The sequence below is a fragment of the Centropristis striata genome, chromosome 13 (assembly GCF_030273125.1).
Source record: "Centropristis striata isolate RG_2023a ecotype Rhode Island chromosome 13, C.striata_1.0, whole genome shotgun sequence".
Classification (NCBI taxonomy): Eukaryota; Metazoa; Chordata; class Actinopteri; order Perciformes; family Serranidae; genus Centropristis; species Centropristis striata.
In genome coordinates, this window is record NC_081529.1 from 7,280,621 (window position 1) to 7,298,436 (window position 17,816).

The 17,816-nt window shown below is 39.3% G+C and overlaps 2 protein-coding genes across 3 annotated transcripts in view; both read left to right on the forward strand.

The window, feature by feature from the left end:
* Window positions 1–4,981, forward strand: part of LOC131983659 (zinc finger CCCH domain-containing protein 7B-like) — a 21,670-nt gene extending 16,689 nt beyond the window's left edge. Inside the window, exons 18-23 of the mRNA XM_059348424.1 lie at window positions 1,532–1,689; window positions 2,060–2,165; window positions 2,376–2,484; window positions 2,848–2,984; window positions 3,117–3,286; window positions 3,857–4,981. Coding sequence (XP_059204407.1) covers window positions 1,532–1,689; window positions 2,060–2,165; window positions 2,376–2,484; window positions 2,848–2,984; window positions 3,117–3,286; window positions 3,857–4,037 — 861 coding nt within the window. The 3' untranslated portion in view covers window positions 4,038–4,981. The remainder of the gene's footprint in view (window positions 1–1,531; window positions 1,690–2,059; window positions 2,166–2,375; window positions 2,485–2,847; window positions 2,985–3,116; window positions 3,287–3,856) is intronic.
* Window positions 4,982–6,357: 1,376 nt separating this feature from the next.
* tefb (TEF transcription factor, PAR bZIP family member b) lies at window positions 6,358–17,816 on the forward strand. 2 transcript variants are annotated; one of them, XM_059348180.1, is made up of 4 exons: window positions 6,358–6,597; window positions 11,752–12,315; window positions 13,256–13,473; window positions 13,801–17,816. In XM_059348180.1, exons 1-4 carry the CDS (start codon window positions 6,492–6,494, stop codon window positions 14,014–14,016), a joined length of 1,104 nt encoding a protein of 367 aa, XP_059204163.1. In that variant the 5' UTR covers window positions 6,358–6,491; the 3' UTR covers window positions 14,017–17,816. The 2 variants fall into 2 exon arrangements, with proteins under 2 accessions (XP_059204163.1, XP_059204162.1); XM_059348179.1 differs by lacking the exon at window positions 6,358–6,597 and adding an exon at window positions 10,373–11,088.

Below are 17,816 nucleotides of genomic sequence, written 5' to 3' on the forward strand. Positions count from 1 at the left end.
ATATATAATTTGTTATGTTATGTATTAACATTGTTAAAAAAAATCCCCCCCAAAAAATCAATAATTTTATTAAAGGTAACGGGGCATTTCATTTGGTCGCCTGTCACCCCTCTAGTGGCTCTAAGCTCAGAGAAGCACCAGATGATACATTAGAGAGTAATTGTAAATCACACAATGTCACAGCATTATACCCCGTAGCATTAATACAGCATTATTTCTGCCACACAGCATCATTTTTTCATTTATTGCTGTCATTTTGCCACACAATAATCCAGTAGAGACAGGATTTATTGATATATTTCGATATCAATCCAGCTTAATACGGTGGCCTGTTATGATAAGTGGGTCATGCCGGCAGCTACCAAGCTAAAGCGTTAATTTAAAACACAAACAACAACGTCCAAGTCACTGCTTTGTTGACTTTCAATTAGAAGTGACAGAAAATAAAATAAATAATGACTTGAATTTAGTTTTTCATATTTCATAAAAATGTGTGTAATTATCACCTTAATACACCCTTTTTTGTATCTGTGACAGTATTTTTTAGTTGATTTTGGCAGATTAAAAGTGAAAAATGAGGAAGAAATGTTGAGTGACTATAGCTCTGTTTATTTATTTCGAACATTTAAAAAAATACAATTTTATATATGTATATATATATATATATATATATATATATATATATATATAAACACACACATAAGACAATAACATTACAACAGTAAATAATGACATACTTTGTGTGTCCTAAGGCACAGATCTTTGTAGTTGTAAATGTAATAAATAATAAAAGTGCTAATAAAGTTCAGTTAAAATTATGTATGTTATCCATTTTGCAGAATACACGCACTGTAAATGACCTTTATTAATGTCTAACCGCTTAAGAACTGAGTTGAAAATTACATAAATAAATGGCCAAAATTAACATATCTATTTGATCAAATATATGATATGATATTCCCAAAAGCTTTAAGTGATTCCTTGATCCAGAAAATGTATATTGTTTCATCAATATTGACCTTCGAAGTGGCTTGGAAGATATATTGGTTCTCATAGATTTATATAGCTGCCATCTCCGATCTGCAATCTTCATGACATGGCTCCCATCAAAAATTTAAACTTATGGTGATGGAGAGCATGTGGAAAAAATATGTTGCTTTTGTCCGACCTGTCCCGTTTATTTTGCTAAGGCGCCTGACTATAAAGGAGTAGGGAGAAGCTACAGGCTTGTCTAGACCTACCCCTAATCTACATCACTTCATCAAAAATTAATTATCAATTACATACCCACCTTCTTTCCCAGTGATCTTCCCCAATTTACATCATTGTGTATGTCCCAACATTACTAAATATTTACAGTGTGAGAGAGAAGAATAGAAAACAAACGTAATAACAATAATATCATCCTTATTATGCTTTACACTCCCCTTTTCTTTACAAACTGATATTTCCGGTTTGATTTCTTCACCCAGTGCGTTCCACAGAACCAGCCTACATATTGAAATGCACATTATTATTTGATTTGAAACAGTTGTCTGGAGGTGGTGGAGGTAAACCAAAAGGAGGAGGAGGAGTCGGGAAGAGTCTGAACATGAAGATGAAGTTTGCCTGTGCTCAGTGTCTGCGGGACGGCCTCGTAAGTGAACCGGACAAAGCCCTGAAGAACTGCACTGCAAAGGCCAGGCACATGTGAGTGAAATGGGGCAGTGGCGGGTTTAAATTGAGACAATTTTGTCCTTAAGACTCTGAGTTATTCTCTTTTGGCAGCACAGTTTATTAAAGATCTACAAACAAATGAAAATTCTAAAATATATGACATTTACACAACCAAAACAAACAAATTAACATTCCTAGTGAGGCACAAGGGTTAGGTTTTTGTTGTATAAACACCCATGGCACAGCATCAGAGATCATATTAACTGTCAAGTTTGCCTGAAAATGGTGCAAGTTTAGATGTTGTCCACAAATCTCAGTGAGCCAACATGATCCATCACTTTCCCGTCTCATATCTGTGCCCGTCAGCCGTCTCCTTTTCAGCCTCTTGTGTCCTCATCTTCAGGTGGACTAAAGAGAGAGGGGTCCTGCTGGTCAAGTCTTTGGAGAGAAGTAAATGGGTTCAGGTCCGACCGCTGCCACATGCCAAGAACTTCCCTGTGCAGTACGATGTAGGTGTGCTTCCTCTGCTCATATGCACTGACTCATCACTGACATTCCCACATCTATGAGCAATCTTTTCATTTATTTTATGTGTACTGTAATTTGTATATCTGTTGCCTTAAAACTGAAATGTGTACGTATTGTTCCTGTTGGCGCCTGTTTAACGTTTGCACTGCTTATAATGATCTGTTTAAAAGCATTACGTTTTCTCCTGGCAGATATGTACGAAAATTTTGGAGAAAAGGAAATGTAACTACTCTGGGAACTGCACCTTTGCTCACAGCCAAGAGGAGAAGGAGATGTGGATGTATATGAAGAATAATGACTGTGAGTTATTTAAATCGTGCTTTTAAAGAAGAGTATGCCACTGATTTACCACTGTACTCCTACAACAGATCAAAATTGATGCAGCAGAAAAAGAGATATTGTATGTATCTATTGCATGCATTCTTCTTCCTTATCCCAACATGCTGCCTACATTACCCACAATGCAACTCAACCACTGAGTCAGAGATAGAGATGTGTTATGATAGTATCGGTTAATGTAGCTTCGAGTAGCAAAATGTTACTAAAATTGCCAGAAACCTAGATGGGAAGTTGTAGATTGTTTAGGTTTTTTTTGTCTCACTTTAACTTGTCTCTAACTGAATATCCTAAAAGTGCTAACAGATTTCTGTTTTGTGCATGTAGTGCGGGACATGCAGCAGATATATGATATGTGGCTGACATTAATGGCCCAAAACCGCCAAGCCGATGGAGCCATGCTCACCCAGTCCGTCCCAGAAGAGAAATACATTGTGATGCCAACTGATTATGCTGAGCCAATGGTGGGTGCACGTTTCTTTCTCCGTTCAGTAAAAGGCCAAAATCAGCTGCACTGGCAAAGTTTTCACGTTGTGTTTCCAGACTATGTGTCTGTAAGAAGAATATTACAAGGATGCTTCTGTTTTGTGTTTTAGAGCGGCTTCCACTGCCGTCTGTGCGGTAGGCACAGTAACAGCGATCGGCAGTGGCAGCAGCACATCTCCACTGAGAAGCACAAGGACCGAGTGTTCAGCTGTGAGGGGGAAGAAGAAGCTCTGACGTGGAGCTACCGTTTCCCCGGCACATGCTTTGAACTCTGTCCAAAGTAAGACATTCTGTTGGATTCAATCCGTGTAAAAAAGCTGAGAGGACAGGCCAAATTTCAGCGTTGGCCACAATTCCTGCATAGTATGCCTTTAACTGTCTGTCCCTCCGCCCGTCTCACCACCATGGGGAGCAGAGCATTCAGCCGCTCTGCTCCCCGCCTCTGGAACTCACTACCACCCCAACTCAGGAACATTGACTCACTCCCCCATTTCAAATCACAACTCAAAACACATCTGTTTAAAACTGCTTATTCCCTCTGATCACAATTACCCTGTCCAATCTATCTTTTGTATTGTATTGTTATTAATTCTGTGTATTTTATTGTATTTTATTGCTGAATCTTTTCTATCTTTTTTGTACGGTGTCCTTGAGTGCCAAGAAAGGCGCCTCCAAATAAAATGTATTATTATTATTATTATTATTATTTAACAATGGGTCAGATAACTTGAGTGTAATGTGAATCTTATCATGTACCCACAGAGTATTGGTTCCCCGCAGTTCCACTGAGCATTTTAGCAATCTTTGATCCTGAAAATGAGCCTAATACGTCCCCTTTAATGTTCGACAGGTTGGAGGGCGGCTGTCCAGACGGTGTGAGCTGCGACTACGCCCACAGCTCAGAGGAGCTGCAGGAGTGGACAGAGAGACGAGATTTCCTGCGACAGAAGCTAGCCAAAGCCAGAGAAGACATGCTCATCATGCCTGATGAGTTTGACTTTGGAAAGTTTAACTTTCTACTTCAGGACTGAGAAGATTTTCTTTCTTTTTTTTACTTTGTGAGCTGTTAACTGCCAAACTAGCATTCCAGTTTTCAGATCATGATCAAAAATCAGCAGATGACATGGTAAAACTAGCAGTGTGTGCAATTTGCCTTTTAAAGGGTCACTTGAAATTATACATATCCCGTTATTATAAGTACTACTGCCATATACATGCCTTATTTACTTTACTTTAAGTTGGTTAATAGTTGAAGTTATTCTGACTGTACGGCACATTTTCAGTTAGTTACTTTAGTTAGTTACTTTTTGATCATGTCTGTTCAGCTAAAACATCAGTAGCATTGTGAAAGTAAGCCTCATGTTGGTGCCACGGATACAAACACACACTTTTCATTACGGAATATGCATTAAAAAGTTCATATTTAACCACACATGCAGCCATTTGTGCACTTCAACCCATGTGACATTAACACAAACCTTTTGTTCAAATGTTTTGTTCTTTTTGCTTCTGTTTGTGTCCTGTTTCAGCAGAACGTATTATGCATTGATTCCACAGTTCACCAAGAGAGAGGATGTTCAAGGCCTCAACTTTGAGTTAATATTCTCTCCACAAATAATTTCTCAAGGTCTCAATAAAAATGGTAATGCTCAGTTCCCATTTATACTGAAAGAAAGACGTGTTTTTGATGGTATTATTTGACTTTGGAGGATGTGTGTTATTATGATTAGACATATTTTAATCACTAGAGACTGGTGATACTACTTTAACATTATGATTATGAGAGTTTATTTTTTTTCTTATAGTTGAACTAAAAGCACTGTTTCTAATGGATCCCAATGAGATCCAACAAGTCACTAAAAGAAACTTTTTTGAAATAACGACTTAAAAAAAGGGAAACTTTCATAAGATACTAACTCATCAGTTTGATAACATTTTTCATTATTTTGAGATACTTATTATGCCAGAGCTTCTTTCAAGCTTATTTTTGGATTATTTTGAAAAAGTTTCTTTTTTTTTCTTTTTCTTTTTTTGCTATACCAAGTCATTATTTTTGAGATACTAATTATTTTAAGGTAATTATTTTTAATGACTATGTTAAGTAATTCTTTTTTAAGATGATTTTTTTTAAAGGTTCCTCATTTGTCATTTTGAGATGTCAGTATTTTTTTGGGAATATTTTTATTTGTAAAGATATGTCAGTATTTTAAGATAAGTAATTATAAGATATGATAGAACTTTATTAGTCCTGGAGGAAATTCTGGTTCCATATTGCTCCAAATCCTCTAAAACAATTACAAAAACAATCACAATATAGGATAACATAAGAAAAACAATGAACAAAATTGGCAACAATAACAATATACAATATAAACATAATATAAAAATAAAGTGTCTAAGGAGTAAAGTGAGTAAAGTTCAGATGACATGGCATGGTTATGAGAAAGATGTCATTATTTTTGCAATACTAAGTCAATATTTTGAGCTAATTAAGTCTTTATTTTGGGAGTTTTTCCACTATTTTCAGATACTCATTATTTGGAGATGTTTGTCATAATGAAGACTTGGCCTACATGATCCTTTTTTCTTTTGCTGGCAGAAACGAGGCTTCTATTATTTCTCTAGAAACACCTGTGAACTGTTTACAAAACTTAAACGAAAGGTCAGAGGGCACTTGCCATCAGGGCCCCTCGACTTTGGAATGCCCTGCCTGAGGACCTAAGGCTCGCTGAATCAGTGAATTCTTTTAAGTCACTTCTCAAAACACATTTTACAGACTTGCATTCATGTTATGTTGGTCTTTTTAACTTGTGTGGTATATATATATTTTTTTCTTTCTTCATTTATTCATTGTTGGTTTCTTATTTGTTCATCCTTGTTCTGTCAAAGCACTTTGTGAACGCTGTTTTTTAGAGGTGCTATATAAATAAAGGCATTGTTATTATTATTATTATTATTACTTGTAGTGTACTGACTATGTTCACAGTGTGGTTTTGCTACTGATACTTATCCATCACCAAATAAATACAGTTTCGTTGTGCTAGTGCTTTGCAGCATCACCTTTTCAGCGCAATCCTCCAACACGTCATTGGATGGCGCGAGAGAGCTCGTGTACCTGGCCTCGAGCCGCCTTTCGTCTGCACGTGCTGCTGTCCGTGGTGAGAAATGTTCTCTGCTGAACAGGGTTGTTGTTGTGCTCGTGTTAGAGCCCGCCCCCTGCTTCCTCATTGGCTCTGCTGTGTGACTGACAGGCGCCTGCTCCGCTGTCGTCGAATCAACGTGGTCCAGGGGGCGTGGCTATAATGCAAGTTGTTTGGACACATGCAGGCATACCCGTGATGTGACTTTGCTGCAAAGTTGGAGGAAAGTGAGTGAAGTCAGCTGCTGAGTCACAGTTTGAGCGTCTCTCTGTCAGCCGGACTCTTCAGTAGTCTGAATATCTCGTCTTTTTAGAAATCAGTAGATACTTTCACAGGTTGCTCACCATGTCAACAGTTAACCAAGTCGTCTTTGGAGACTTAAACGATGTTCCTGATCTCCTCAAGTCCTTGGCTGACTATCCCTTCTCCTTCCCTGCCTTTGATGACAATGGTAAGAATATTTACTGATGTTTTTTCCCCGAGAAGAACAAACTTGAAGCTTGTCTAAACGTTGAACTTGGTATTATATACAGTATTGTATGTGCAACTCTACTTGAATGTTACTGAAATATAATGCTGCTCTACCTGTACATTTCAGAGGGAAATGGTCTATTTTTGAAAATCCTGCTGCATATATGCGACTTAACATGATCCACATAGCATGGATTTTTATAGATTGAACTACCCAACAATATGCGAAGTATCTTAAATTAGCTGCAGCCGACCAGGGTGTCATGATATACCGGTATTGGTGATAACCTTGATATCAATCAATCAAATCAAATCAAAATTACTTTATTCATCCCCAAGGGGAAATTCAGTTAGTCTGGTAGAATCTCTTGAAGAATGAGACAGCCTGATGGCTGTAGAAGCGAAGGATCAGCCTCAGTATTGTCTTTCTGTTAACCATGCAACTTCTGTCCCTTTGTTTATAACTGTATAAAGTTCAAAAAAACCTATTCCTATCTACAGTTATATTCATGCTTTATTATTATTTTCAAATGTTCTATAAATATTGATAATATCGTTGTCATAAAAACTTTTGGCCACACTAGTTGTTTGTAAAATTTCATACCATGATAGCTTTTAACCACTTAATCATCATTAGTAATACTAATTGCTGTTAAAAGTACTTAATGAAATGAATAATGCAGGTATATATTTAAGATAAAGATCATAGTACTTCTTCTACTGTTTGTGTAAAGTTCTCTGAACTAGTAAACAACTTAAATCCTTGTGAGAACACTTTACAGCCCTAGTTCCAATGGGATTAAATGTTGTCTGTTCCCCTCGCTCTCATTAACTACCCACTACTGCTGCAATCTGGAACTCATTATCTTAAGGTGATAGTGGTTGTATGTTAAAGTTCACCTTGTTGCATGTTCAGGCCTATGTGGGAATGTGTCCCTCTGTTCTGATCACTCAGAATGTGGAAACAAGTGATCAAAGACAGTGAGCTGCAATAAGTCAGCAAACTGTGTGTGTGCTGTTTCTCCTTTCAGCCAGTCACATCAGAGCAGCCTGCAACTGATGCAACAACACTGAAACAGTCCTCACTTACAGTTTCATCACATCATTAGTTTCTTTGTGCACTCAGTATACTTTCTTGTTTGATTTCTGTTGGAATGTTTTTTGGCATTTTTATTCGATAGTATAATAGACATTAGAGACAGAAAAGAACCTTAAGGTGAGCATGAGGAGGGAGGACATGCAACAAAGGCCCCCAGCTGTTATCTGAACTGGATCACATGTTGTGGTGATACTAGGCCACAGGTAACAGCCTTTTGTACGTTGAGTGTTTTTTTTGCTTCTCACCTACTGCACATGTCAGGGGAATTGCTTTGTTACAATTGTTGCCGCTGTATAAGAACAGAAAAGAAAGTAATTCTGAAAAAAAAAGGTAAAAAACACGCTACACTGAATAAACAACAATATAAAATACAAATGCAGTCTGTCTTAAGTTAATATATGTACACATTGAACTAAAATATAAATATGAAATATAGAATACATTTGAAGTAAATAGAGATATGTACATATAGAATAAAATAGAATTATGAATGAAGAATTTGCTAATCCTTTGTAACATATAATTAATTGAAATTTGTACAAATACACTATATTTAATGTTCAAACTGATATATTTCTGTAAATATAAGCTCCCTGAATTCGATGCATTCTGTTTTTATTTAGGATGTGCAGAGTGTCCCAGCTATTTTGGAATCTGAATTGTATATGACCAGGACTTAAAAAGAAGCTTTAAATCCTTATTTGCCCCGAAGGTGTTGGTTCAGCATACTGCATTTTCTTGTCATGCTCCATTCTTGTACTGAGGTGTTTTTGTAAAAGAAAAAAAAGTAAAACAACAAAGCCCCTGCTGCTATAGAGGACAAAGAATTCAAGGAAAACCTTCTTGTTCTCATTTGTTCTGAAACAACAGTTGGACCACAAGGCCGCCTCCTATCTGAGCTGCTGCATGAGAGTAAATACAATATTTCTATTCACATAAACAGACAGTAGAGGGCACTGAGAAATGTTTATTGTAAGAATTACTATTCCACACCAGAAGATGTTTGCATGTTTTGCACTGTTTAGTATACACACAGCAGAGCAGAGCCCAAGGCTTCTTTTTCAACCAGTCCTGCAGGATATTTAGAGTGTAACAACAACTTTTCACATAAGTACAGATGAGGTACTTTACATAATTGACATGATGTTTGCGGTTTCTTTGCTACACAGGCAGCCAGTCTGACCCAGTTACCCCTGTCACATAACCACTTTGACATTCATCATCCTGTAAAAGAGAGAGTCATGAGCTTTGACCAGTTTTTAGACTACGTAGCAATTCTAAGCAAGTTTGTCGAACACTGACACAATATAGGAAACTAAAAACTGTCTCTATGGATTCATTCTAGATTATTTTATTCTAGAGTAAAAAATATCATAAATACCTCAGAGAAATTAAAGTTTGTGGTTTCCTGCAGTACAGCACTCACAAAACAATTCACAACCTTGCTTAAGAGCACGTCAGTACTGTTGATAGACACCGAGGACATATATCCAGCAACCTCTTTTACCCCTTTTCCACCAACATGGGACAGGTTCCAATCCAGTTCATGCACCCTGTTTTGTGCATTTTGATGAAAAATAAATAGCTTGTGAACCTGAAAGCTTAGTTCCCATTTTAGTATTATTATGTTTTGTTTTTTAAAATACTATCTTATTGAGTTTGGTGGCAAGCCAAATGTGTGTGGTACTGCTTAGGGAGTCAGGCTTATGATCAGTATCCATCCTCACCTTGTGTGTAACAGAGTTTGCACATTACTTATTATCAAATCTATGCAAAATTGCTAAAATATCCTGATATGGTGTGTAAAATTAGTGCAAACATGTTTCACAAGTGGTCACTGCTGAGGCAACACAAACATTGTAAAGACACTGTTTCTGGGCCAGTTGCACCATTCATCAAGAGATGAGACGGTAATGTAATCAGTACATCTGTATTTAAGCTGCTGCAGCAGGGCTTTATCATTAAGCCGCTGTGCTCTCTGCTGGGGCAGTCAGAGCAGACACAGGGCACTTGTTGTGATACCATGTGGTTTCTGTGGGGACTTTGTGAAAAACACAGGCGGGTGGGGAAGGTGTGGTGTTTGTGCGGTTTGAACATCGTGTTCCCTCCTCAAACCAGGCATCCTGTTGAAAAGCGAGATACTGTCGCGCGCACTGTAGCAGCGCGTGCACGGAAACGTGATGTTTCCTCTTTTGTTGTGAGCGTTTGATGCGAGAGAAGACCCCATGAACATGAACATGTTACGGTAGTGTGGAATTATAGCCGGCGTGATGAGTTCACACCAAAGTATAAAACATAAATAAATAAACGAGTGGTGGTAAAACATCATAAATCCACGTGGTAGTGTTTTTAGGTGCTGAGGAACGTGCACTCTGTTACCTTTGGGTCCCCGTGCCAGCTGTTAGAGCGATGTGCGCGTGCCCACTCCAGCTCGCCTTGGCTTGCACGTGCTGAACATGTGAAGCCACGCCTCTCGACAGATTGTACTTTCACGTGATTAGGACGGGGGCGGGGGCACGTGTTTTGCCACGAGTGTCTCCTTCAGGAGGATGCGGGCGACAAAATGACTTTGCACGAGCGCAATGCTTTGAATTATCTTAGTGTGTCTGGAGTGTGTGTGTTTGTGCAGACGTTGTTTGATATGTGTTATTGTGAAAGTGTGCAGAAGTGTGATTTAGGTACACTCCCGCTAGTTGCTCCCTCCGTCCTGTCCCTGCAGGTTGCATGCGCGAGCTATGACACTTTCCACTTTAAATAATATTAATGTGCAAGTTGCACGAGACTGTATGTTCCCGTTGCGGTTCATGTCCCGCACCTATGGACTGTACGGACTCTCTATATAAAGAATTGGTCTCCATTTGGAGAATGTGCAGCCAATGAGCAGTCACAGACAAAGAGCCCGTGTACTCTGTGCACTCGCAGCAGCTCCAATGTACATTAATGTGGACAGCGCTGACAGCCAATCAGCTTCTACTATTCTGTTAGTGGGCGGGGCACACGGCTCATGAATATCCAACAACCGCTCTCGGTGGCCACAGAGAACAAGGGGCTTGTGTAGTGTTGTTTTTGCTTCCTAAAGCGTTCATATTGACATAGGGGTCTGAAAGCAGCGTTGCTGGTGAAACAACCGAAGCTTCGCGTCTGGTTCTGTTGCTTCCCGGCGAAGAGACATACCTCGGTACCGTTAGGAACATCTCTCCGGTTTGCTTGGAGCTTATAGCGGGGAAACAATGTCGAGCAAAGCCGCCGTGACAGTTGCAGTGAAAGCCAGCGGTAATGTTGTTACAGCGAGCCCGCAGAAGTCCTTTCCTTTTGTTTTAAAGAAGATTATGGACATCCCCCCTCCTAACATCCTGGAGGAAGGCGACGACGGTAAGATAAAAACGTTCCTACCGTGTGAATTAGCAACCAGTTTGTTGACGCTGTAAACTTAACCAAACGTGCATAATCCATGGCACCAAGGACGTTTAATTGTATGTGGATAAAAGTATGACCGTTAATAAAACCGGATTAGGACGGACATGCCATATGTTGCACGGGGTCAGTTTCAACCGTGGCTGCGAGGAATCAAAAAAGAACAAAAAGTTCCAACTCCTCTCTGCTGCTCTCCCAGCAGCGCACACACACTGTGAATACAGTTAAAGACAAAGACACTGCTTGTCTTTTCAGCACACACAGAGGTCTAGCGGTATTTGGTCCCTAGTTTGTGTTTTGGGATGCGTATATGAAACCAGCTCTTTTTTCTTATGTTTATTTTCTGGTCCTTTTCTGTCCTTTTTATAGGCTAATTTTGCCTTTCAAACTCATGAACAGGCGCCCTGGTTAAACACTCTTTTTTTGTCAGATGTCCCACTACCACCACACCCCCCTCTTTCTACCCATGCCTCTTTCCATCTACTAATTAGTTTTTCCTGTGTATGCACCTGTCTGAGCCTCTCTGAAAGGACCCCTGTTGTCATGTGTGCACAGGAAAACATTTGAGTCACAGTAAGCAGCCATCTATTTAACCACAGTTCCCTGTTGTGTTTAATGCAGATATAGAGAAAGAGAAGCTGTGCTCGTCTGAGGATGTGGAGGGAGGCGGGGCTGGAGCAGCCAGTGTTGGTGGAGGTTCCAGAGGAGGAGGCGGCAGTGGAGGGGTATCAGCCTCTTTGACCCCAGCCATTTGGGAGAAGACCATTCCTTATGATGGGGAGACCTTCCACTTGGAGTACATGGACCTGGATGAGTTCCTCCTGGAGAACGGGATCCCGGTGAGCCTGGAGGAGGAGGAGCTGCAGAAGACTCTGGCGTCAGTGGGAGTCAAAGGCAAAGCCATCTCCAAGGTTATTCTTGCAGCTTCTACTACTACCACTACTCCTGGTGCTGCCGCTGCAGCCCCTGTCCCCGCCAGAGCATCATCCCCCTTCACCTCCGCCACCTCTATGGTCACCTCCGATCCAGAGGAAGCAGTGACAGTAACTACGTTACAACCAGCTAAACTAGAAGAGGAAGAGGAGGAGGAGGAAGAAGAAGAAGAGGAGGAGGAGGAGGAAGAAGAAGAGGAATCTTTATCTGAGGAGGCAACAGCAGAAGTGAAAGAGAAAGAGAAGAAAATAGGTGAGATTTATCTCATATTTTTTGTATGATGTTTTTTGCAAACCGTTACTATTTATTTATATTTCATTTAACTAGCACAGTTTTTAATCTATTGTCCTGTAGTTTTTACAGTCCCCACTACTATTAGACTAAATGCTCTCACAAATACAATTTATACTGGCCGAGACTTAAGTTTTGTATCTAGAAGCTGAATAAAGCCCCCTGAAGTATGCCTGTTTCAGCTCTCTGTAGCTGTATATAATATCTTTGTATAGGTGAAGCTGTGGTGTTACTTTGTTCTAGCTTTGTAGATGCTGGGTAACATTAACTAATATGTAGACACACAGACTAAACCCTAAACTGAGCCAATGCTATAGCTTTTTGTTTGTCTTCTAATCCCTGACAATGTTTGTATATGATCACAGAGGGAGCACAGAAGCCCAAATATTAAGCCATTAAATTACCTGAGATTATTAGTAAATTCATAACATTGTGTTGTCTGAGGAGGAAAAAGTTGATATAGTTTAGTACCTAGTTTGATTAACAAAGGGCATCTGTAATAATGTTAAATGTAATGTTAAGGTACCTTGCTATATCATCTATTTCAATCTAAATTAAACCATAATTTGCCAAATGAACATCATGCTGTATTGAAGAAGATTTGGAACTAGTGATTGAGACCATAAACTCATTAGTAATATATTTCCTATGGTAATAAATCAAGTTAGAAGTATTTTTTTGTTGTTGTTGTCATAGACTTCTTTTTGCAACGAATGCCCCCTGCTGGCCATTAGAAAGAATGCAGGTTTAAGACACTGCATTGGCTTCACTTTTCAGACTCTGAGGTCTCCCTCAGGTTTTTCCACAAGTTTCAGCTGTTATACCCAAGAATAGATGTAGTTTGTTTTATTAGAGTGGCCCCTCTTGTAACCAAGCTTACTCTGTCTGTCTGTGCCCATAGATCGTAACCCTGCAGAACGTAACACGCCCTCCCCCATTGACCCAGAAGCCATCGAGGTGGACATTAATTTCCAGCCGGATCCCACAGACCTGGTCCTGTCCAGTGTGCCGGGGGGAGAGCTGTTCAACCCACGCAAACACAAATTCTCTGATGAGGAGCTGAAACCGCAGCCTATGATTAAGAAGGCCAAGAAAGTGTTTGTTCCTGATGAACAGAAGGTGGGCTAAAACACATTTATTGTTAAACTGTCAGTCTAATTACTTTAGAGTTTATTATTTTTTTGGTTAGCATCATTAGTAGACATATAAATGGCATAGTTTCTGTACAATTTTTTATGATAGTAAAAAACCTACACTACTTTCAGTCAGACGCAATGTTCTAGTCAGTCCTGGTAAAGATTAAAGCATTTGCAAATGGTGGATTAGAGATCAAAGATGGGGGGATGTCACAACACAGATGTTGGTTGGTTTCAAATCCCTTTTGGTTTTGTTCAACTCTACCTCTGGCATTCTCTTTTTCACTCACTGTCACTCTCATTCCATCAGGATGACAAATACTGGTCCAGGAGGAAGAAGAACAACGTGGCAGCAAAGCGTTCCCGTGACGCTCGGCGGCTGAAGGAGAACCAGATCACGGTGCGCGCCTCCTTCCTTGAGCGGGAAAATGCAGCGCTGCGTCAGCAAGTGGCCGAGATGCGGAAGGACTGCGGCCGCTGCAAGAACATCCTGGCCCGGTACGAAGCGAAATACGGCCCGCTGTAAAGAACGCAAACTAAACCCCACGAAATCTCAATGAGACAAAAAGCAGAACTCCCTTCCCCAGCAGAATTCAACACAGACACAAACCACCAAGGGAATCTAAATTTGCACTGTTGTCTTCGCTGACCTCCAGTCAGTCACTGTGTCGAGCTCCAGCTGCTTGCTGGAGTTTTCGGACACACACTGGCAGGGCAGTGAGGCATGATGGGAGCGGTGGTCACAGGAAGGCCTGTGGAGAGCGCCTGGCTCCTACACTCAAGAGAGGAAGGGGACGATTGTGGACATTCCCATGGTCAAACACACGTGGAACATCTGGTCTGTCTCAAAAGAGGGTTTCAAGAATGTCAGGAAATCTGAAAAGAGCAGACTGGTACAAAAGAATCACTACACAAATCAGTTTTTTATCACTGCACAGCACTTCTTCTTAGTGGACCAAAGCATGTCAGTTAGAAGTCCTGTATTTAGAACGGTGCACACTCGCCACCCCTCACATTTCCTTGTGTTGCACTTATGTTTGTGTCTGTTGTGTCTCTTTTAAAAAAACTCCAGCTGAGGATGAAGGTTGTTGATTAACTCATGGCAGGGTAGGATCAGGTGAATAAAGGAGACAGTGGTACTTCCAGCCTGAAGAGACAGGAAGCCTCAGGGTTGGCAGAGGAGAAAAAGGATGAGAGCAGTGTGATTCAGTCACAGTTCTTCCTTCTTGTAACCCACATGCACGCCTCTGCGCCAACAGAAAACTGTTTGTGTATATATAATCATCTCCCTGCACCACATAGATACGTGCGAGTATCAGTGTGTAATCCATTTTTTTTGCACTTTCTCTAAAAAAGATTACAGCGGCGGCAGGTTATGTACCACCATCACGGGAGACACGGTAGCTTCAGAACATGCATGAGCTACAATTTAAAGCTACTGTGATCTTTTCTAACTAACCTCAGATCAGCTTCCAGAGCCGCCTCACACAAGATTTTGTTAAAGAAATACTGATATTTTACAAATGATGATTTCTGTAGGTTACTTTCAGAAAGCATACGTCTGATGATCTCCAGGGCCCTCAGGTGGAGGGGTATGTTCATGTGTAGGGATGTTTATTTGACTGCACACTGCAGGTAGAGGGCGCTACTGCCACTGCCTGCCTGGTTATGGTGTAGTGATGGCTGGATTTTCTTTTTTTAAAGATTTAAACCAGGCCCAAAGTGGACTGCTTCTAAAACCTTGTAAATAAATGATTGTCTCATGGTCTTTATTTCCTAAGACGGGGATTCTGACTGTGTCTTTATTAACCCAATACTATTCCTTATATTTGCCAAATAGTCAATGAGTGCTGTATTTATTCTGATGGTAATAATGCATCTGTTGATTGTGATGTACAACAATATGTCAGATAATTATTTCCTTTGAGGAACAATACTTCTAATGAAACCAATGCAGGGAAATCAATGGGTAAACTGTGCTTTTGGATGTTTTAAAAACAGATTTATATAGTTTTATGGGATTTTCTTTCTCTATATATACACACAGCAGCATGTGTCTGACACAGTACAGGACACACTCTTATTTACCTCATCCAACACTTCCTATTTTTGAAAGGTTAAAGGTTTAGCAGGGCTACAGAGCGGTGTTGGTTAAAGCACATAAAAAGCAGCTTAAAGACTCTCAGTTGATAAGTTCTTTTTTTGCGAAAATGGCTGTGTTTAAATTAGTAACTACATTACAGACTGTTATGGGACTCTATATCTCAAGTGTCTTTGGCTGATGCACACTTTGCGATCGGCCGGCTTGTGCTCATAATCGCCGTTTTCTTGGAAAGAAAAATAAATGTGGCAATAATACTCTTATGTAATGCTCGTTTAATTTCAGTGATGATGTTGTATGTAAAAATTGTTATGATGTACTAAATAGAAATGCCCCAAAGTCATTTGTGCTTCCAGTTTAGATCCTCTGTAGTCTGTAGGATCCTAATGCATGAAACCCAGTAAACTTGTCTTCTTTTTTTTCTCGACTATTTTACACCAAGTGTACTTATGTCTGTAAACCATCACTGAAAACTCTATATGTTTTTGGATGGGTTAAGGTTGATGGTCTATTGTACAGTTCTGTCAAAAGAAAAAGCAGAACATCTTTGCTACGATGTCCTGTGTTTATCACCTTTCCTTGTGCAGCCAGTGCGTGACCTTGGGGCGACCATGAGCTGAAAACGGCATCTTTTGATCACTGTGTAGATTGTTTTCTATTTACTAAAGATTGATCTATATCTAGATACACTGGATCAGTTGGTGATTTTGTGTTTTCTCGATAGATTCTGTTTGTTTCAGTTTCCTGATGGTGTATTTAGTGCAAAACATTTCTTAGCAATGTGTATTATCTTGCATTGACATTCAGAACTTGGAATTGACTGCATTATGTTGTTTTATACATCAGTGTAGTTGATGAATGCAAACTTTGAGTTATTTTTTTAACTAAATTAAAAATGTTCTGCATCAGGCTGACTAAAGGTACAAGTGAGTCTTTAAGAAGACATTAAGACAGTTTATAGTACTAAGTTCAAAATGTAGCAATCTCTTTTCTTTTTTTGATGAGAAGCACCTCATGGAGCAGGCTTGTAATTCTGCCCATTGTTGTTTAGCAGGCCAACTTTAGCCACCAATAGGAAAAGAAGATAATAGCAGAATTGGTTTAGATTTGCAGCTGTCTGTCGCCACTTACTGACAAAAATAAGAACATCCGCTGCATTTTTAAATCCATCTATAGGAAACAAATGCTGCAAAGGCATGTTTTTCTTTTATAGCAGTTGTTTGAGGGATTTATATTTAACACTTATTTTGCTTGTTTTACAGTAACTGTCATTGATTGGTTGTCATGATTTTGATTGAGAAATCATCAGAAATTCTAAATTAGCTTTTTATTTCAATATTTACTATGACGTTTTAAATTGATTAATATATATTTAGCTATGTGGCCTTTACGGAGCCCCTTAAGGGTCACAGTGAATGTTTTTTGCCCAGAAAGAAAGAAAAAGAAGAAATTGGCGGGGAAGCCCAAACATATTGCAATATGATGCAAAAGTAGGCTTCTAAAAAAATTCTTGCCGTGACCTTTAAGGTGCTCTGGAGTCAACTCTTATACAGAGTTTGTTTGTTGGGTTTCAATTGAAAATTAAATTGTGACCTTAAAATTGAATTTTTTTTTTTGTAGATTTAGAGAATTGGACACCATTAGTTGGTAACTATAACCTTAAAGCTAAGCTTTGTCCGACACTTCATTAGGGAATTGAACATGAAAGTGTTGACTTATTTTATTTAAAAAAAAAAAAAAAAAAAAAAAAGCTGTGCAGGTTTGCATGTTAAAAAATAACAAACATTTCACATAAAAAGTGTGAAAAACTGCAGTTGTATCACTCTGCCTGCAGGTGGCGCACATGTGAAAGTGCTATTGTTTTCTTTACCTATAGGTGGTTTTAAATTAGCATCTACACCTGAAGGGTTAAACTGCTGTTTTCAGCTTCTGGCCTGAAACTGCAGCACTGGCTTTGGGTGCTGCTCATCAATGACACAATGTCCTTGTTTGCTATTCAAAGTAGCTCCAATACTCCTGGAAAAACTAAAAAAAATACTTAAGAGGTTGATTTTTAAAAAAAATGTTTTGTGGTGTTTTTGCTTTATTTTCTCTTTTTCTATAAACATATGTTTTTGTTCGGTGTTTTTGTATCGTCCTAACCATGTATGGGATACATGCAACTGCAGTACCATGTCCTAACTGTATCTTGTATCATGCAATTGAAATAAATTGGGACATAATGA

Coding starts and splice junctions, on each gene's coding strand:
- tefb (XM_059348179.1), top strand. CDS start 10,947: ATGTCGAGCAAAGCCGCCGTGACAGTTGCAGTGAAAGCCAGCGGTAAT. Junction 11,089..11,751: donor CCTGGAGGAAGGCGACGACG/GTAAGATAAAAA, acceptor TGTTTAATGCAG/ATATAGAGAAAGAGAAGCTG. Junction 12,316..13,255: donor AGAGAAAGAGAAGAAAATAG/GTGAGATTTATC, acceptor CTGTGCCCATAG/ATCGTAACCCTGCAGAACGT.